The 22,854-nt window shown below is 37.6% G+C and overlaps 1 protein-coding gene across 2 annotated transcripts in view; it reads left to right on the forward strand.

The window, feature by feature from the left end:
- The first annotated feature begins 472 nt into the window (after positions 1–472).
- dscamb (Down syndrome cell adhesion molecule b) overlaps positions 473–22,854 on the forward strand; it is a 158,621-nt gene continuing 136,239 nt past the window's right edge. For both annotated transcript variants that reach the window (XM_079609578.1, XM_079609579.1), the window contains exon 1: positions 473–1,256. In XM_079609578.1, the coding sequence (XP_079465704.1) occupies positions 1,214–1,256 (43 nt within the window). In that variant the 5' untranslated portion in view covers positions 473–1,213. The remainder of the gene's footprint in view (positions 1,257–22,854) is intronic.

Consider the following 22,854-nt stretch of genomic DNA (forward strand, 5'->3'; position numbering starts at 1 on the left):
AACTGTTGTCAGTAATTGACAGAAAAACAACGTCTTAGACACAAAGCGCAAAAATAATGTGGTCTGATCAGATTAATCATACGAGCATTTAGCCTAGTAATATGGCGCAACGCAATTTTAGCAAATCCGCTAAAAGTTTATTCTGCGAACTTTAAAGAATGCTCTAGCATACATGTACAGTTTGGTTAAAAAAAAGTTAAATTTGAACAAACCTAGAAATGCATGGAGAAGGTCTTGGCACGTTAATTACAAAGACTCGCGAGCTAAGAGAGCGCGCGGGACTTTTTCCCGCGTTCATACTAAGTGCGCACCTGAAATAGGTGTGTCCTCCTCATCCTTCACCCTTCACAGGAGTGTCTCGGCTCCTTTAAGGCAGTGAGCAGTGAGCCAGGCTGTGGAGAGAGAGAGAGAGACACAGAGAGAGAGAGAGAGAGAGAGAGAGAGAGAGAGAGAGAGAGAGAGAGAGAGAGAGAGAGAGAGAGAGAGAGAGAGAGAGAGGGTTATTCTCTAATGCTCTGAGGCAGAGAGGGTTAGCAGCACACGAACCAATGCGATTAAAGCGCCACGCAGGAGGAAGATGCGCCTGCTTGCAGCCTGCTGGACGGCGAGAGGTGCTCAAGAAGATGGTCTGACTCTGGGATCTCACCTTTGTTCCTGCCGCTTCAGCTTTTCCGGACTTTCTTTCCATTCCCATTTCTGATTAAACATCTATGATTTATACTCCCCTGTTTAGTTCCTTTTCTTCCCTTTTTTTCAAAAATACTTGGTTCCCCTTGGTTTAAATGACACGCTTGAACGGCACCGTTGCTTTTGCTTTGAAAGTTTTCTTTCTCCTCCCGCATCACCATCTGCTCCGTTGAAAGGCGCTCCTGAATCAGCATCGCACCTGCATCCAGCATCCAGCATCCAGCATCACCCCCCCACCCCCCACCCCCCCTGAAGCACAGCAGCATCCGGAGAGCATCCGAGCTTTAACCAAGACAATCACACTAGAACATCCGCACATCCTTCATGCGCAACGACCGGGCGCAAAAGCGCGCACATAATACGCACGGTGGAGATCCTATCAAGTCATTGGCACAGGAAATCTGGACTGGCTTTTGTTTTAACCTTACTGTTGGCATTCTGAGTGGGGGATCAGGGAAAAAGCTGTGGACAAAGTGTGCGGAGTGAAAAGAGGAAAATCTAGCTTGGGGATTGAACGCAGCGGGGCATGTGGATATTGGCATTTCTCTTTCTCCAGAGCATCCTGAATGGTAAGTCTTCATTTTCTTCTTCTTCATAATTTCAAACTTAATTTACCCTCATCAGGACATTCAGAAAAATGTGTACTGTATGCAAATTAATTTCAAGATTTTTAATGGTGTCATGGGGGTCACCTATAGGCTGGGAGAGTTTCCCTCCTCTAATCATTTATGAAAGAGAAAAAAAACACCTTACATTAGTCACATTATGGCCTTGATGATGCCAGCACTATATAAGCACTGCGTACTGCAAAAAGCCTCAAATAATGATTCCTGTGCACACACACACGCACACACACACACGGGGGCCACCGGCAGGTATTGCACAGGTTTCTTGTCGGTTGTTTTACGCATGGGAAGATGTTAATGAACGTGACCTCTTGTTTATCACACTGAGTGTTGTAGAAGCTACTCATCCATGTGCTTTCGATTTTCAGTGTTGCATATCGTATTTTAAATGTGTGCCCCCCCCCCCTCCTCTTTTTTTATCTATAATGACTAACGTATTTTAAATTGGTTATGTGTGCTGCGCCCTTCCCCATCCGTATAACTACTGTTTTAAATCAACCAAGTCAAATTCAATTTAATTAATGGCTGCAATATATTGTTTCATTTAAAAAGGATTTGTTTATTTACGCTGATTATTAATCAACTGAGGAATAGTATTTTAATTGGTTTATTGTATGATCACAATCATTTGACGGCACACAATTAACCCCGTGAATATTTCAATATTTCATCCGGGCACATCAAATGAAGTTATTTCATCCAGTTTATTTTTTTTGTAATACACCCCTGTGTGTACACTTGAGCCTCACAGTAGGTGGATAGCAGAGAAAATTAAATATGATTCAATTAAAAATAATACAATCTTTATCACACATAAAACACAAATTATGTAGGCCTATCTGTTTTTGCTAAATGTGTTTTAAAAACAAATGATGTGTTTAGCTCGATGGTCATAGTTTTGTTTATTGCATATCTAAAATGAGACTGTAATATGAAGAATACAAAAATGAATCAGTGATTTAAAAAAAATAGTCTATACGACAAATGCAGGAAAGTAGATGAAAAATACTACACAACGCCTTAATAAGTGTGTGTGTGTGTGTGTGTGTGTGTGTGTACTTAAGGGACTGCGCCTGCGTGGATGTGTGTGTTTGCAGCTAGAAATTTAAAGCCATCTTTATATTTTATAAGGCCGATTGTGCCGTAAGCATGATTTTCCTTTCTTTCCTGCGTCTTCTCAGCAGTGTAAAAAGGTGTGATTGGCCAGCAGAACTGGAGAGATGGTCAGTAGGTGCAAACATGGAAGGGTGTGTACGAAAGGAGGGAGCCATGGAGGGAAAAACAGAATCAAGCGAGACGGGAAAATAGACTTATCTTCTCGGAAAATTGCAGACAGACAGACATTGTCGAGGGAAGGTTACGGCATGAGGCGAAAACAGGGGAACAGAGACCCTTGGACCGAAAAAAAAAAAAAGATTTGATGTAAAATGGCTATTGGCAAACGCTGGCGTGAGTCCTCAATGTGAAGCTTTGAATGGCAGTCATTTTGAGGCGGTGAGGATGTTACGAAAGAAAACAACAGAATAATCCCCTTCTTCAGAGGAGGGAGATAAACACACCCTTTACTCTTGCTGTGTGAGCTCGACACGCCGAGGCTTTTCTCACTCGGGGCGAATATGAAATAAAAAAAAAATATTGAGATGTATTTTGTAATAACTTTGAATTGAAATTGCGCCAACCTGCCTCAGCTGAAACTCATAAAAGAGCAGTAAGAACTCATCAGTCACCATCGCCCAGCGCTCTCTGTAGCTTTCCTGCGTGTGTTTGGGCTATTTCTCTGCCGTTCACGTATTCCTATAAAACCGGCTCATGTCTTATGCGTGTGCAGCAGTTTTTAAGTTAGCTGTTGACATCTTAATATGCTAATTTGGGGGAAAAGTTATGGATATAACTAGACAAATATGATTTGTTCTGTGCCCCTTTTTTCTATGATCTGAGGATAATCAACCTTCCCGTTATACAGTAAGCGGCCACTTTCTCGTCTCGGAAAGCAACTGTATTCTAGAACATTCGAGCCTCTAGTCTAAGGTTTATCACATGCCGCTTGGCCTGTCACTATGGAAACCTCTATTATTAGAGCCATAGTCACGTATCAAATAAGGCCGCTGTGTGTGTGTGTGTGTGTGTGTGTGTGTGTGTGTGTGTGTGTGTGTGTGTGTGAATAAATGACCCCTGACGTACAATAAAAAGAGCATCGGTTGAATGGGTATCTTATTGTTGGCGTTTAGGAACACGCTTTTATCAGAGATGATAAAAAAAAAAAAAAAAAAAAACCTTTAATAACTGAAAAAATATTCATAACTCTTTTTTTATTCTTGTTTGCAGCATTGTCTAACAGATACCACAAGTAAATAGAAACCCTTCAACTGTTGCATGCGCACGACAGCCATGTTGTGCAAAGAAATGCACACTCTAAAAAATGCTGGGTTGTTTCAACACAATTTTGGGTCAAATATGGACAAACCCAGCCGTTGGGTTACATTTTTAAATTACATTTTTAACCCAATGTTTGGGTTTGTCCATGTTTGACCCAAAATTGGGTTGGAACAACCCAGCATTTTTTAGAGTGCATGTATTGAAGTTCTACATCTAATTACTGAATTTGGTTACACTTTATTTTACAGTGTCCTTGTTACATGCACTCTAAAAAATGCTGGGTTGTTTCAACCCAATTTTGGGTAAAACATGGACAAACCCAGCCATTGGGTTAAATTTTTAAATTAAATTTTTAACCCAATGTTTGGGGTTTGTCCATATTTGACCCCAAATTGGTTTGAAACAACCCAGCATTTTTTTAGAGTGTATGTAACATGTAATAACAGTAAATTATGCATAATTACATGCAACCAACCCTCAACCAAATCCTAATCCTACCCTAACCCAATAGTGAGTGCATATAGTTGCTTAATAGTCAGTACTTATATATATAATTACACTGTACACTCTAAAAAATGCTGGGTTGTTTCAACCCAATTTTGGGTAAAATATGGACAAACCCAGCCGTTGGGTTAAACATTTTTAACCCAACATATGGGTTTGATCATATTTTACCCAAATTTGGGTTGAAACAACCCAGCATTTTTTAGAGTGTAACAACGACACCTTAAAATAAAGTGTAACCCAGAATTTCAGCCGAAAATTGAGTTTTTAGCACCTTGATTTAAAGCAAAACAGAGTAAACGCAACGAGGCGCTTGGGATGAGGAACGTAACTGCCTCGGATCCGTTACTCGAAAATGATAATCCGTCGCTTGTTGTCCACGAAAACACATGCAAAGTCGCGCAGCGGATTATAATCTCAGCCGCCTAAATCCTGTGCAGAAACATGCTGTTGTTATTGGGGATTATTCAGTCCTCCTCGCACTAACTGAATTATCCCAAGCAATCAGAATGATATGATCCAGAATAACGACTTCATCTCAGGTTTAACCGGGATCTCTTCACGAGTCTGAGGAGGAATGCGAGGAATGATTTGACTAAATGTGGCTGTGTGCAACTGTTAATCTATCGGGGGCAATTAAGGCAGTTTGCTGATTAGAGGCCCATCTGTTCCGCTCTGAGAGATAGTCCTGTAAGACCTGCGCCCTGCAATCCTCCATTACCTATTTAAAGATTCGCAGTTCGCGTCCTCAACCAATCCTCAAGTACATATTTACGTTGCAATTCGCGGTGTCATTTTTTTTGCTCATTTTGTTCAGTTGTTTAGCAGTTTTTTTTCTGCTTCCTTGCCACATAACAGGATCTTTTCATCAAGATGAGACTTTGAATGAGTCAAACCACCCACTGCTTTTAACGTTAGCCACTGATTTCACCGGATAATATTAGATTACGCCGTTTTTATGTGCTTATACTTAAGCACTGTATCCTCATCACTTAAGGAGGCATGAAGGACTGTAATGTAAAGTGTTGTTGATATCAAAATGGCAAAAAGCATATTTGTAATGAAATGAGCTGTATCGCTAAGATGACGTGTCGACTGAGAAAGACTCTGCCGTCGTCATGTTAGAGGACACACATGTGTAAAGGGCGTTTGGAGGACAACGTGGAGAAACGGTTGTCCTGTCACATTGTGATGTCAGCTTTATTCATTAGGTATGAATTATATACTGTAGATTTACTTATGAATTGATTATTTAATTATTTAACTATTTATTAGTATTTTTTTGTTGTTGCTGGATTTATATAGCTAGAACTATATTTTGATTCAAGTCATCTTCATTTATATAGCGCTTTTAACAATGTAAATTTTAAAAGCATGCACATTTAAGGGAACCATCTTCAAACTATTCTTGTTTAAATTGAATTCATTAATTATGTATCACATTTAAATGCGGCTCAAAAAAAAAAAAGGTTTCTCATCCTTCGTATTAACACTCAGAGAAAGGAAAGAAAAGAAATGTGTCTTGCTTTTACCGTAAAAACATAACTTGAAAAATCATTACTTTAATGTTCAATAATTATCATTTTTTTATTTGAACATGTTATATTTTATAGAAACTACACTTTTAGAACAGACTCCACGAGTCTTGCTTATTTCTGAGACTCCAGAAATATATATATATATATATGATTATATAAGGTTATATATATAAAAAATCTAGGGTTATATCACATTAGATTGTATTTAAACAAAATTGTGACAAAATAAGTAGTGAGGACATTGTAAAAATAAAAGAAAAACCTCCTTATTTTTTGACAGGAAAGAAAGGAAATGTGTCACTTGCTTTTACCGTGAAAACATAACTTGAAAAAATCCTTAATTTAATGTTCAATAATCATAATTTCTCTATTTTAGCTTGTTACATTTTATAGAAACTACACTCTCAAAACACACTACAAGAGGCTAGCTTCTGAGACTCTAGAAATGTGTGTGTGTGTGTGTGTGTGTGTGTGTGTGTGTGTATATATATATATATATTAGGGCTGTCAAAAGATTAATCGTGATTAATCGCATCCAAAATAAAAGTTTGTGTTTACATAATATATGTGTGTGTACTGTGTATAATTATTATGTATAAATACACACACATTCATGTATATTTAAGGAATAATTGCATTTATATACTTTATATAATTTATATTATATATAAATATTTTATATATAATATAAATATGATACATTTTTCTTAAATATATACATGATTGTGTGTGTTTTTATATATATAAATAATTATACACAGTACACACACATATATTATGGAAACACAAACTTTTATTTTGGATGTGATTAATCACGATTGATCTTTTGACAGCCCTAATATATATATATATATATATATATATATATATATATATATATATATATATATATATATATATATATCACATTAGATTGTATTTAAACAAAATTATGACAAAATAAGTGTGGACGAGGACTTTGTAAAAATAAAATAAAAACTCCTTATTTTTTGTTTTATGCAGTGCTTTATCTTTACAATACGTGCAGATGACATCAAGCTAATATCCATCAAACCCAATGTATGAGTCTGTCATCATGTCTTGAGGAAAGCGGCACCTCTGCCCGTCTCTCCGGCTCAGTATTCATGTGCGTCCCTCCACCGCTGTCTTGTTATTTCTAAAAAGAGAGGCAGCGAGAGGAATGTAGGCTGAGGCATCTCTGACCTAGGTGGGAGAAAGTGACAGGGTGACAAATGACCAGAGCTTGCTTTCTCAACACTGTGATATATTTTTAAACATGGCATAGACTGTAAGATGTAAGACCAAGTTGGCGCTTGGTATTTTTAGCTGCCCCCTTCCACAGCACTGCCACTTTTTGCCAGATGTCTGCCATGCATTGTATGCGCGGCGTGATGTGGACATGCGTTTAGCGATATACGTCACGATCCTATTCAACATTATTCATATCGCAGTCTCTTCAGATTATGAAATCGCACACGTATATCTTCCTTCACACCCATCAACCGTATGTTGAAGGTCTTTGTTGCGGTACCAGTATTCAGGATCAATATGGTTTTCATAATCCCATGTCCAAGATTTGACCATGACGTTCTGCCATAGTTGCTGTAAATGCTGCAAAATCATAATAAATTAAAACGTTAAATGTATTTAATGAGTTATGTTATCACATCATGTTGTCATTTTTGCATTACAAATGCCTTTTATGTCGCATAATAATTGTGTCCTCAGTTTGCACATTGGATAGACCTTTTATATATATATATATAATTGAATGCACTTTTCCCTGTTAAATGGCTGCGTTTGAAACGCATTAGTGTCCTTCAGCTCATAACAGCTGTCTCAGCTCCAGAAAGCATGAAGATGTTGCTTTTTGATGTGTGTTTTAGCAGTTAAATGTCTCATTAGAGCGGCAGTTGCCTGAGGTTTATTATGTGTTGCTCTCTCTCCTCTATCAGCTGTTCCCCACAAGTGATTATGCTAATTGCTGTTTGATCAGATGATTAAATTATAATTCGATTAATCCAGGGTACTAAATGCTCTGAATATATTTGTGTCTGCTCGGTTGGCTGGCTGGCTTTGGTTGTGTGGAGCAGCGGTCTCCTGTCACCTTGCTAGCACACATGAAGAAGGAAAAAAAAAGAAAAGAAACGTGACAACCTGAAATGGAAAGAGAAGCACTCTGCAGAGAAGAGGCGTGGGGAGGGGTGCGCTGTGTCCCTCCTTCAGGAAACACCACAGCGCTGGAGCCTACAGATGGACACGGCCCACTTTCATACTAAAACGCGAAAACAACAACGACACACACACAAAAAACATGTCCGTTTAGATGCAACTGTCAAAAATTGGCCAGGTCATATATTATTCTTAAATCAAAAGTAAAAGAAATGATATTTTGCTTGATGAAAATAGTCTATTTTAGGACAATTAGGGTCAATTCGGGATAATTGGGCATTTTGGGCTAAAGTGTTTACAATTGACCGTTCCCCTTGGTTACTGTCGCTATGTCCGACAAGCTACGCCGCTCTCACGCCACACCATGTTCTCACGATTCGATTCAGTGGGAATTGACCGTTCGCAAAGACTAGTCTATTTTTGGACAATTAGGGTTAATTCGGGATAATTGGGCATTTTGGCAAAAGTGTTTACAATTGACCGTTCGCAAAGACAGTACAGACCAGGTTACTTTTGAGTTACTTTTGATATTAAACATATTAAACAAAGTCTCACCTTTCCAATTTGGTCATTTTTTTTAAAGAAATTGAAACAATAAATACCGTTTTGTGGCTCTTTAATGTGCCTGACAGATCGCTGTAGAGCAGTTAAAGCTGCTCGTGAACCGATCATCTCTTCCTTCTAGTTCATTTATAGCATCAAATAAACATGAATGAACATCAGGAGAAATGTTGTTTTAACCGCGGAAAGACGTCAGTACACTCCGCTTCTCAAGATCAAATCCTCCCATTAATCTACTAACTCTCCTGACTGCTTTGTCGGACAAAATGGTGGATGGGCGAAGTATGATTGGTCAGATCACCTGTCAATCAAGCTCCCTGCGAAGGGTCAATTTACCTGTATTCACCATAATTTTATTATTAGCAGTAGTAGTTATTGTGGCATTTATAATATTATAATACATTTTCAACTACAATTGAAATATTGTTTTATTCTTATTCAAATCCATAGTCCGTAGTTATTGGACAAGAGGATTTAATTTCTCTAATATAACAATGATACTTTTATTATCTTTTGGATTACAGTAATGAGAATGCAATTTTTTTGGTTGTTGCATTATGATAATGTGAATTTGGGGGAAATTTTGCTTAATTCTGAAGAAAATAATTTCATGGTAATTCTAAGAAATTCGTGGTTGCGTCTCGGTCAGCTCGCTGGTTCAGTGGTCGGGGCTCTGATCAGGGAGTCGGCCATTTTAAAGGGATTGTTCACCCAAAAAAAAAGATTTTTGTCATCATTTACTCGCCCTCATGTTGTTCCAAACCTGTATGAGTTTCTTCTGTTGAACACAAAATGAGATATTTTGAAGAATGTTGGTAATCAATCAGTTGATGGACCCCATTGACTTCCACAGTATTATTTGTCCTATAATGGAGGTCTGTGTTTTATTACCGACATTCTTCAAAATATCTTCTTTTGTATTCGCAGAATCCTTCAGTGCACAATGAAAACCAGCGAGCATTGATGCTCACTTAAAGGAAGTATTATGTGTGGCATGCAAATGTTTTAGAAAATCAAACCGATATTTAATTATATTTTAGCACACAATACATCGCTAGACGGGTATTGAACATAAACTAGCTAACATTTATAGCTCATTTAAGGCTGGAATGTTAACAAGCAAAGTATTTATCATAAAATTACTTTTAAAAGTATGCATTACAATAATGCGTTACTCCTTAAAAAGTAACTACTTAGTAACTTTTAAGTTACTTTTTATGGAAAGTAAATTTGATACTTTTTCCAGCAGCAAACACATTGGTTAATAAAGTGAGATTAAACACATAAAGTATATTTATGTAATTTAACATATTTCATTGTTGCAGGTTTGCGTAATCTTCTGAGTTTGGATTTTAGTATTTTTAATCATTTTAAGGAATACTGAATTTTTAAGTGAGATGAGTATATGCATGTTCACATTTAGTCTACAACTACGATAATCATCATGTTTACACACAACGCCTTTGCACTTTCTTACGATTTCATGAGGACTGTCAGTCAATAAATGGGAAAACAAAGTAACTTGCATTACTTATTTAAAAAAGTAACTCGGGTGTTTTGGTCTGAATTGAAATGTAATGCGTAACTTTTCTAGTTACTTGAAAAAAGTAATCTGATTACTTAACTCACATTACTTGTAATGCCTTAGAAGTATCACTGTATTCTTTCTTTCTTTGTTGAAAGATTACATAGATAAACATTGTTTAATAATAACATGCATTTCATGTTGACTTCAAAAAAATGACAGAAAATAATCTTAATTTAGTAAAAAGCTTAATAGTCTCTGTTGATAAAATCAGTCTGGATTCATGATACACCGTGGCTCTGACAAAACCCTAGCGTTTATAGACATTTACTGTATGAAAGCCATTTTCGTATCAATGGGGTGATCAGCTGCAAAGTCAGCTAGCTAATGTTACAAGGTTAACATTTCCACTATGGTCTTTAGTTTATATCAATTATACTGAATACCATACAACTGAAACTGGATCTGGTGGAGAATCCAAGTCTCTCAAGTAGTCTTTAATGTCATTAATCATCATATACAGTAGCATTTGTGTTGTAGAGATAATGAAATATTGTCTTATATAGGAGCTCAGTAATGACCAGGTGTACTGCGATGTTTGGCATCGTTGTGCCGCGAGTTGACTAGCGCACACAGCTAACCGAGCTGGGCATTAGCCTTTGCAAGCTCAAATAGACGGATGTGTACAGATGCTATTGAAACAGACACCTGCACCGTGATAAAGACCACACAGAGGACGTCTTTCACTGAACCCAGAACAGTTTTATGTGCCAAGCAGGGGGGAAAGCCACTATCCGGAGCCGCGCTGACCACAATGAGGGCTCTTGTTGGACCTCTCGCTGGCTCTAATGAAGGCAGGATGCTTGTTTGTAAAGATGCTCTACATCATTATGAGCCGTCGAGGCGGGACGGCCTCTCTGGACACCGGTCTCATAGTCTCTCCTTTGAGCCGTGTGATAGAGGCTTCTCTGTATGTTGACAGAGGAGATTTGACTTCCCACTGAAGAGCTCTTGTATCCCCTCATTTTTATTCCCGCGGCCCCTGTCCAATAACAGACTCTTATTTAGGAAGCGCCAAGATTAGAAGTCAGAATTTATTGATTAGACACATTTTCTTAAAGGTTGAGAAGAAATATAGCTAACCGCTAACCAGATAACGTTAGTGGTTACAAATAATCATTGGTACAGAAAACTACCAAAAAGTTAACACGGTACTACTCATGATAGCATGACAATACCACGTCCCCCCCATTTACCATGGTATGTATATATAAGTATTGTGGTACTATCAGGTGATATACCTGTGATTATCACAGTACATGATATTGCCTCGGTACATTCATGGTTTTAATTTGTTTCAAATTAAAACATTATTAAAGGCCCCCTGAAATCAAAATGTAAGTTTTTTAGCTTTTAGTATGAATATATTAGCCTTAATGTTATGAATAAGCTGGTGTGTTCCAAAACAATCACATAATTCGCATTTAGGAGAGCGTTCAAAACTTAGTCTCTCATTTCCGTTAAAATGGATCACGGGATTTTTTGATATCACCGCGGACTTCAGCTTCTCATCACATCTTCTGTCCAATCAAATGCTCTAGAATCTAAAACTCCGCCCCCTATGCTTTAAACACCTCCTGGTCAAAGCGACCGTTGACAACAAAGCGGCATTCAATATGTCCCGCCTTAGCTTCTGTTTCAGTGGAAACTACGTCAACGCTTCAAACAAAGCTGTGTGATCCAAAGCACTTCAGTGGGACTTTAAATCTTGCTCTTTACAACTGTTTCTTGCTTTAGGCCTGTTTTGTGTTGCAAGATTGTGCCATAAAGTCAATGACAACACTTTTCGATCAAACTCGTTCATACATTGTTTACGATGTGCTCGTGTGTTTTCTCATAAGATTGGCTTGGATCTCTGACTAAGAACAAAGTTCATATGGTTGGGTCCATATGGGTGTAGTTGCATCCCAAATGGCGCACTATAGTACTTTACCGTGTAGTTTGTGAATTGTATACGGTTCTTTTGTCATTCAGCATCAGAGTCTAATATCACTTCGCTATGTATCTAAAACTGTGACATTTGATTGCATGAAAGCTGCGGCCCAATTCAGAGGCTGCACCTTCGAAGGCCATGAAGGTCGGACTGAGCGTTGTTAAATGGGACGGTCTAGCCTGCAGAGGATTGCTCTTGTCGTCTATCAACTGTGACGGGTGCCGTTGACGACAACAGTAACGTTTGTACTGGACTTTTTGGAAAGTTACAGTATAATAAACTGTCTGAAAACAGAACAGGGTTCACAAACTGTCTAAATATGTTCACCATGGTCCATTTCTGTATATAATAAAGAGTGTAAACTATATATAATCGCATCTTAGTAACATATGTCAACATTTGAACTTTTTTATTTTGCATTTGTATCATTAGATATTTGAGTAAGTTGAAACCCAATACTTAAGTTTAAAAGTGTAATTTGACAATTTCTTCCAAAACAAATCCTGTCGTCACTGGCGCGCAATGAATTGTGGGGTAGGCAAGACTGGGAAGGATCCATCGGTTGTATCCTTCATTACTCTGGGAAAGAAGGATGCATTTGAACTGGGACAGTCTTCGTCTCACTGCTGTGACTCAATCGACCTCCGAAGGGTGCAGCCTCTGAATCGGGACGCAGCCGAAGTGTCCAACACTTCACACTTGGTTTTTTCGGTTAATTAAGTGCATCATCCGGGTATTTGAAGTGCACTTTTTTGTACTGAACACATTACTTGAACTACTATACCTGACTATAAGTACATGAATTGGGATGCACCTTGTGTCTTAAAGGGATAGTTCCCTCGAGCCATCAAGAGCTATCTTCTTTCAGATGAACACAATCGGAGATATATTTAAAAATATCTAGTTGCTACTAATCGCTGTTATAGTCACAGAAAACTGAAGATCTTTTCTTCCATATTGTGATGTACATCCGATCCGAGTGTAATGGATTATCAAAAAAGGAAGAAAAAAAATAGGGCGGGGACTTGCATCAGCTGTTGATTGGTTTTTCAGATGTGGGCGTTTCACTAAAAGTGGAGGCAGAGGAACATGAGCTGGCAGGGACGGGTTCAAGCGGACTAAATGATTAGAGTCCTGCATACGTCACCAGAGAGAAGGTCCAGCTATTACATTTTGATTAAACATTATGAGGTAAAATGCACGGATAAATCGTTCACAGTATGATCTATATATATATATATATAACATTAAGAAAATCGAAAGGATGATTTTTTATTTGGTGCCGACTTTAATGTGAACTCCTCTTTAGGCTGAATTCACACTGTTAGGCCTTATTCACATATTTATATCTACGTTTAAATGTATTCATTTAGCAGGTGCTTTTATCCAAAGCGGCTTACAAATGACTAATGCAACAAAGTAATTCATCCTAAGCAGGCAATAACATGAGAAGTGCCGGTACTACGTTTCACAGGGAGAGAAATAGTGAATCGTTTTTTGCCTCAACATCAGCAGTGAAGTGTTCATGGAAACGATGAGTGGCTGTCCGGATAGGGTTAGGAAGATCATTCCCACAGTGAGGAACAGTGAATGTTCAGGAAAGAGATTTGTCTTTCTGTGATGGGACCATGAGGTGGAGGTAGGAGGGTGCAGAACCTGTGACTGTCCTGTATGCTAACATCAATGTTTTGAACTTGATGCAAGCAGCAACTGCTAAAGGATTAGTTCACTTCAGAATGAAATTTCCTAACAATTTACTCAACCCAAAGTCATCCAAGATGTTCTTGAGTCGAAAAGAAATGAAGGTTTTTGAGGAAAACATTCCAGGATTTTTCTCCATATAGTGACTTCAATGGGGTCCAACGGTTGAAGGTCCAAATGTGAGTTTCACTGCAGCTTCAAAGATCTCTACACGATCCCAGCCGAGGAATGAGAGTCTTATCTAGAGAAACCATCGGTCATAAAAAAAAAAAAAAACGAAATACGGATACTTTTTAACCACAAATGCTCATCTTGCACTAGCTCTGCGCTCTGCCACGCATTACATAATCACGATGAAAGGTCAAGCGTGACGCAGGCGGAAGAACCGACCTAGTGTTTACAAAGCCAACGTGCAAAGACGTAGTCAAACGCCATTAACAAAAAAATAAATAAAAGGTAAAACAACAATGTCGAATGGTTTTGAAGTTGGAGGAAACCTTAAATTTCCAATTTTGGAGGAAACCAAAAACCTTAATTTCTTTTTCGACTGAAGAAAGAAAGACAAGCACATCTTGGATGACATGACGTGGGCTCGCTAAAAGATGTATCATCTGTAGAGGTTTAATAGATAGAGATTTATTTATCCTTTCGGAAAATTGTTCCGTGCCATACAGCACGTCTGATACATTTATACAAAAGACAATAAGACAATTTGACAAGACAGAATACAAAACAAAATATACAACAGAATTTCCCTCACCCCAACCACCCCCACACATAAGTACACAATGTCAGGACAAAAAACAAAACAAAATCTCAAACTACACATAACTAGGATAATAAGGTGTAGTTGTAATTGCACATGCTGGAGGTCCAGCCAGAAAAGCATTGCAATAGTCCGGTCTAGAAATCATAAGGGCCTGGATGAGGAGTCCAGCTGGCTTATTTAGGAAGGACCTTTCAATGCAAACCTAAATAACTGTGCTATCTTTGCAATGTGGTCTTAGAAGGTCACCTGATCATCAAAGGTTATTTGATGTCTAATCTGAGATGAGACCCAATCAAATATCAGATCTGAATTTTTTTTTTTTTTACACAAATCAGATTTTGTGGAACCAAAATACTGTTAGTACTTGTTGACATCCTTAAATGCCTCACATATAACAAAAAGCCAGCCAATCCGATTGGAGCAGATGTTTTGTGTACCAGGCGATAAGTGAATGTAATTAGATTAGTGTCTGACTTAAAGCTCATTCTGTGCAGTATGAAGGGCTGCACAAGCTCGGATGATGACACAGCTGTTCCACGATTGGCCGGATTCGCCAATGACAATGTGTTTCGTGTTTATTCAGACGCTGTCCCAGCTAACAGGGAACGCTCTCGGGACTCTGGCTGAAGTTAGGAACTAATGTTCTTCCAGCAACGTTAATAAAACATTCATTCAAAGATATCTGTTTTTCAAATAAACGTTTACACAAAAACATTATTTATGCTTTTATTTCTGAAACGTTTCAGTTGTATGAATTTATTCCATTCGAATAACCAAGCATTTTTTTACTACCCTGTGGTCTCCCTGTGGTGAAAATTCAGCTTTTAATGTTGTTTATATGTCTATGTGGTGTTTTTAATATGCTTTAAGATAAACCATGTGTAGATTCATAAGTCGACAGCATTGCTGAGTATTTTCTGCTTAAAACTGCAGTGAACCAAAGACAGTCTCAAAAACACGGTTTGAAATCGCTGGTGTTTCTGACGTCACACACTACCTTGACCAATCAGATCAACGTGTGATCGTCAACCAGTGGATCTCTGAGCTGAGTGGGTGAGTGGAGGCGGGGCTCATTTGCATGTTCATAGAACTGCGTATAATAAATGAGGCAAGGGTGTAGAGTTACACTCAAGATATTTTAAGAAAATAAAAAATTCAAGGATTTTTTTTTTTTATTATGTAATTTTGGTGATCAAAGATGAGTTTTATAGGATACAATTATTGACTACAGGGGGGACTTTAAAACATTAAAAAAAAAACCCTGAACATTTTGAGCGTTCAGAGAACATTTAGAAAAAAAGTTTTATATCTTAATTTGAACGTTAGCAAAACCTTCTTAGAACATATTTTTTGTGAGCGGAAATCAGTTCTGCTAATGCTAACACATCTGCGTTTTTTATTATATTGGGTCATGTTCATGAAAATGACACTGGTTAAAAAATATAGACTCCACTATATTGATATTTGCATTGTATAGGCTTATGTTGAATGACCTTTAATCTTGTATATTATTCTTGTAAATATCAATCTGTTAAATCCAAATACCTAGTTGAAAAATCTAAATTGATGAAATGTGGCAGTAGCTAATCGTTGTATCTTCTTGATGCACAGTGCTTATTAGAATTAATTAAAAAACAGTTGTGTTTGTCATCTGTTCATGCTCTCAGAAAGTCTAGAAACGGATTGGATGTGTAACTTAGTGTGTAGGTTAAATTAATTTGATAACTGTTAATTACTTTTGGAATTAAGAGACGTCAGTCGGTAGCCTTTAGCATCAGCTCCAGAGATCCGGCCTGACACTGCCGTTGATAAATATTATCTCTGCTGTACTTGGCTAAGTGGCTCGCCATAATAGATTTAGAAGTTTTTGAATATGGAAGTGCTTAGATTGAAAATTGCCTGACTAACAGCCTTGTTCGTGCCATCAGCTGGGCAAATTCAGACATTAAAGTCAGCGGCGCTTTGGTTTTCCGATCTCAGCCCGCTGCCAAGTCGGCTCTTAACGAGCCGCTCACGTTTGCTCGTTTAAAACATGACAACGGGAATCAGAGGCGCACCGCAGGGCCACAGTCGGCGCGCTTTACCCTTCGCCGGCATCAGAGAGCCGATCTGTCTGCACATATCACAGGCGAGCAGACGGCAGGCATTTTCTCGTCTGTCATGTCCTGCTTAATATTCATGAAAGCAAATTGGGAGACAGTCATTTGGCAAGTGCTGCGAGTGCTAAAGCCTGTGGGGGTTGTAGGAGAGAAGTGCATACTCACAGTGGCACAAACCCTGTCCTGCTCACCCCTACCTTGTCCTCCGTCCCCAGCCGCTCCCTTCGGCACCTCGTCTCGTCCCGCTCCCCCCCCCCCCCCCCCCCAAAGCCCCCCAGGCGGTGTGCTGAGTGCAGGCTTAATTACCCCAGGCCCCTGACAGAGCCTGTCATTGGGAAGCAGATATCCCACATATCCAGACCTGGCACAACCAGTAGGGCGGGAACGAAGCTCCACATCACCTCAGATCTGTGCAGTTTTAGCAGGCGTGTGTAGCGTTCAATGGTACTCACTGGACTCTAGACATGATGCATGCCATTTGAGATATGTGTAGTTTTCATGTGGCATCACACCTGTATATGAACACCCCCAAAACAAGGGTTTCCTCATCGGCCGGCCAGTTGGGTTTGATGTATAAGACAGTGATATTAAAACAACACATTCAGTGTACACCTTACTGGTGATGCACACTATATGCAGCCCAACAGATTTGCCCAGAATATGAATCAACGTGATAAACTGCACGTTAAGCGTTTTTCCATAAAACACCACTATAAAGAGAATGCTTGATGTGGTTTAATGCATTAAAGGGATAGTTCACCCAAAAATGAAAATGACCCCATGATTTACGCACTCTCAACTCATCCTAGGTGTATACGACATTCTTCTTTCAGACGAATACAATCGGAGTTATATAAAAAAAATGTCCTGGCTCTTCCAAGCTTTATAATGGGAATGAATGGCCGTTTCTGTTTTGAAGTCCATCAAAGTGCATCTATCCATCATAAAAGTTCCTCTATCCATCATAAAAGTGCATCCATCCATCATAAAAGTGCATCTATCCATCAAAAAAGTACATCCATCCATCATAAAAGTGCATCCATCCATCATAAAAGTGCATCTATCCATCAAAAAAGTGCATCCATCCATCATAAAAGTGCATCTATCCATCATAAAAGTGCATCCATCCATCATAAAAGTGCATCCATCCATCATAAAAGTGCATCTATCCATCATAAAAGTGCATCCATCCATCATAAAAGTGCATCTATCCATCATAAAAGTGCATCCATCCATCATAAAAGTGCATATATCCATCATAAAAGTGCATCCATCCATCATAAAAGTGCATCTATCCATCATAAAAGTGCATCCATCCATCATAAAAGTGCATCCATCCATCATAAAAGTGCATCCATCCATCATAAAAGTGCATCTATCCATCATAAAAGTGCATCCATCCATCAAAAAAGTGCATCCATCCATCATAAAAAAGTGCATCCATCCATCATAAAAGTGCATCCATCCATCATAAAAGTGCATCCATCCATCATAAAAGTGCATCCATCCACCATCATAAAAGTGCATCCATCCATCATAAAAGTGCATCTATCCATCATAAAAGTGAATCTATCCATCATAAAAGTGCCTCTATCCATCATAAAATTGCATCTATCCATCATAAAAGTGAATCTATCCATCATAAAAGTGCATCTATCCATCATAAAAGTGCATCCATCCATCATAAAAGTGCATCCATCCATCATAAAAGTGCATCCATCCATCATAAAAGTGCATCCATCCATCATAAAAGTGCATCTATCCATCATAAAAGTGCATCTATCCATCATAAAAGTGAATCTATCCATCATAAAAGTGCCTCTATCCATCATAAAAGTGCATCTATCCATCATAAAAGTGAATCTATCCATCATAAAAGTGCATCCATCCATCATAAAAGTGCATCCATCCATCATAAAAGTGCATCCATCCATCATAACAGTGCATCCATCCATCATAAAAGTGCATCTATCCATCATAAAAGTGAATCTATCCATCATAAAAGTGCCTCTATCCATCATAAAAGTGCCTCTATCCATCATAAAAGTGCCTCTATCCATCATAAAAGTGCATCTATCCATCATAAAAGTGCCTCTATCCATCATAAAAGTGCATCTATCCATCATAAAAGTGCATCCATCCATCATAAAAGTGCCTCTATCCATCATAAAAGTGCATCTATCCATCATAAAAGTGCATCTATCCATCATAAAAGTGCCTCTATCCATCATAAAAGTGCATCTATCCATCATAAAAGTGCCTCTATCCATCATAAAAGTGCCTCTATCCATCATAAAAGTGCATCTATCCATCATAAAAGTGCCTCTATCCATCATAAAAGTGCCTCTATCCATCATAAAAGTGCATCTATCCATCATAAAAGTGCATCCATCCATCATAAAAGTGCATCCATCCATCATAAAAGTGCCTCTATCCATCATAAAAGTGCCTCTATCCATCATAAAAGTGCCTCTATCCATCATAAAAGTGCATCTATCCATCATAAAAGTGCCTCTATCCATCATAAAAGTGCCTCTATCCATCATAAAAGTGCATCCATCCATGGATAGATAAAAGTGCATCTATCCATCATAAAAGTGCATCCATCCATCATAAAAGTGCATCCATCCATCATAAAAGTGTATCTATCCATCATAAAAGTGCCTCTAACTCACGAGTTCTCAGCTGGTCAAAATACCACCATATGTACAGTACGCACATACAGATTTATCCCAGAACACAGCATTGTTTTGTTTGTTCGATAAGTTCCATGACAAAAAAGAAAATGTCAAAATGCCATTTTTGTTTTGTATCTTTAGGTTCAGTGTTAAAAATGACTAACATGACTATCATGGTATCATTTTTATGTATCATTTTGTACCATTGTATCATTTTTCTTAATGTATCATTTTCTCTCTGTTTTGTTCTTCCGTTCACACTGAGACGGCGTTTTTAGCAACGAAATCTAAGCTTTTTGAAAACGCTCTCCAAAGCGGACACATTTGAACAAGCGATGTATTTTGGACTGTGAAAATGGAGGTATTTGAAAACGATGACGTAAGTTTAGTCATGTGACGCATATTTAACCCATAGATACCCATACGGAAATGTAATATATGACATATATGTCCCTATATCGCTAGTGACGCCGTCATATATGCTAAATATAAGACAATATATTGCTATCACATATATACATACATAGGCTATCTCTACATATATGTTGATATAGGTTTTTAACATATATAAATTTGCCATAATCAAATGAGTATATTGACATATATTAATATGATGTATATGATTATTATTTATATTTTACTGTATGTTTTGACCATATATGTCACCGATATGTTTAATTTATATATGCCAAACTATTTACTATTTAACTATTTATTTCAAGTCTACAGATCAAGTCTACAGATCAAGTCTACAGATCAAGTCTACATATCCACATTTCATTTCAATTTCTATCTCATTTTCGAATCTTTTATAAATAAAATTTATTTATTTATTATTATTTCACCTCTTCTTGACCAGCTCATAAAAACAAAACAAATACTACACAAATTCTATTTGAAAACTGATAATTATATATGTGACGTGTATATAAAAAAACACTATTATACATACATAAAATATATGTGCTGGTTTTATATGTCAATTGTTCCATTTTCTAATAGGTTTTATATATGCTCTCATATATATGGGCATATATATTTTATATATGTGGATATATTTCATATATGTATATTTCATATGTGTACATATATTGGGTATTCATGTTTATACTGGTATTGTATACACTCTCTCTCTGTTGCTAAAATATGTTACTTTGCTCACTCTTCATATCACAGTCCTGACAGCATTTGCTGTCCTGCGGCCAAACATGAGAGCGGTTTTAGTGTTTTAAACCAAACAGATAATAGTGAGTGAGTGCGACATGGACGCATCAGTGAATGGTGAGATATTTGGCTAAATAAAATGATCCTGCCATAAAAAGAATTGCGTGATAACTTGATTATGTCTGGCTCTGTCTGTATCAGCTCAGTGAGCTTGTGTGAGGGTTTACGCATGCGCTGTAAGGCGAATTCATCTCTCTTTTGACGTTTCTGTGTGGATGAGAAACTTTTGGAAAACGCTAGTATGTGGACAGAGAGCGCTTTGAAACGGAAACTCAGTTTTTAAATCTATCCGGATTAATGTAGACGTGTCCGTTGACCCCTGACCTCAGCCGATGATAATGGAGGACCAAATTCACTCTACACCTTATTAATAAAACGTACTATGTGTAGGTAAGCAGATGAACCCATGAATAATAACACAACAAGCTAAGTTTTATGTTAAGCGATTTCCCATAGAAAACTATTATAAATAAAACGCTTAATGCGCAATCTAGCGAGTTGCTTTCATATTCTGCACTGTAAAAAAATATTTGCATGATTTTTTTTATCACAACTTTTTATCTTGTCAAATCAACTTCGATAACTAATGTGTGAAGATAACTATTACATACTATTAACATACTATTAATAATATACTATTTAATAACATACTATTTTGAGTTTCTGTTTATTAAACCATTCTTCTTCATTGTATTAACTCAAATTTTTAATTACAACGAACCTAAAAATTTTAAGGCTACAATGTAACTTGCTTTATTAAGTTAAACCAACATTTTTTTTTTACAGTGTGGGCTCATCTGCGTACCTGTATATAAAATGCATCATAAATAAGATGTATTTTGAATTTGATATTTTTTAAGTTCTATGGATGTTTTGCCCACCAGTCACATGACTGAAAACTGAATTGCAAAAATAACAAAGGTCTTATAATTGACAGTTGACTCACCAAACATGCACACAGGGCGGACAGCATTGGGCTCTATACACAAATGTAGATTTTTGAGTAAGTTTACAGTGATATTGTGATGGTTTAGGATATTGTTGTCATTTGTTTTTGATGAAAAGTAAATAAAAATCCCCAAACTTGAAGTTCTTTGTTAATAGCAGTTTGTAATGACACCAGACAGTGGTATATTTGTTGGTTTATTTGTGGTGTTAGTGTTTGCCTCATCAGCATTGATCGCACCATTGCTCAGATCAAATGCACCAGTGGCCCTGAAAGCTGCAGGACGGATGATTAGGCAGCTGAAGATGACAAATGCGTTTGTGTGTGATTGACTAGTCACCCTAAATCTGAGTCAGAGACTCGTGTTCTGCCTGTTGTGTTTTTAAATACATGCACGATTGTTCTTTTGTCCATTTGATACTTTACCGAATAATATTGAATCTATATCTGTAGCTATAAGGTCCAAATGTTATTAAAATTGCTATTGGGTTTGTAAAGTTACAAGTTTGCCAGTGACTAGGAACCGCTACACACATGCATGATCCATCTCAAATTGTACGACTGTCACCAACACAGTGTTGGGAAAGCTACATTTGTTGTTTGCAGCTGTTGTTTGCAGCCTGTCATTTAAGTATTTGAACTGTAAACTAGATAGCCTATTTGTAGTAGTTAGTAGTTAGTAAGCTACACACTACTGAGAAGTAGCTAAGTATGTTAGAGGCATCTAGAGAGAGAGAGAGAGAGAGAGAGAGAGAGAGAGAGAGAGAGAGAGAATAAATCGGACTTGCTAATGCTAGAAATAAGAGAGTCATTAAGGATGAACCAATTTGTTCCTGAAAGAAAACCTACACTGTTTTAAAAGCAGTTGTTACATTATTTTAGGCGCGTAAGCGATTAAAATGTAATTGCCTACTAGAAAACAGTACGAGGGGCAAATCATGATTTTCCTGTTTTTGTGATAAGTGCTGATAGAGACCGATAATCCCCCCTATACCCTCATTCACTATTCATTATGTTTGTACACTAATATAGTCCACTCAAAGGAGTTATTACAAATGAGTGAGTGAATTTGGACACTGAGTGCACAGGAAAGACTGTCACTTTTTGCATATTTTATCCTTGCTATTTAATGTAATAATGAAGCAGATTGCTTGGTATCATCTGCATTACCTGGTAAGCTCCATGAAAACAAACTAGCTTGAGTAAAGCATAATTAAACAACTTAATAATACATTTAAAAGGAAAGAACACGTGTGTGTTTCCGTTGTGGCTGTCATCTTCTGGTGAGATGTAGGAATTTATCACTAGAAATGACAGTCCCCTCAAATAGCGCACTATATATAAGGGTAAGCTATATTTTTTCGCATGTTTTTTTGAAAGTCCCCCTGCAGTCAATAATTGTATCCCTTAAAACTCATCTCTGATCGCCAAAATTACGTATTTAGGCTACATTTT

Source organism: Phoxinus phoxinus, assembly GCF_949152265.1.
Source record: "Phoxinus phoxinus genome assembly, chromosome: 4".
Taxonomy (NCBI): domain Eukaryota; kingdom Metazoa; phylum Chordata; class Actinopteri; order Cypriniformes; family Leuciscidae; genus Phoxinus; species Phoxinus phoxinus.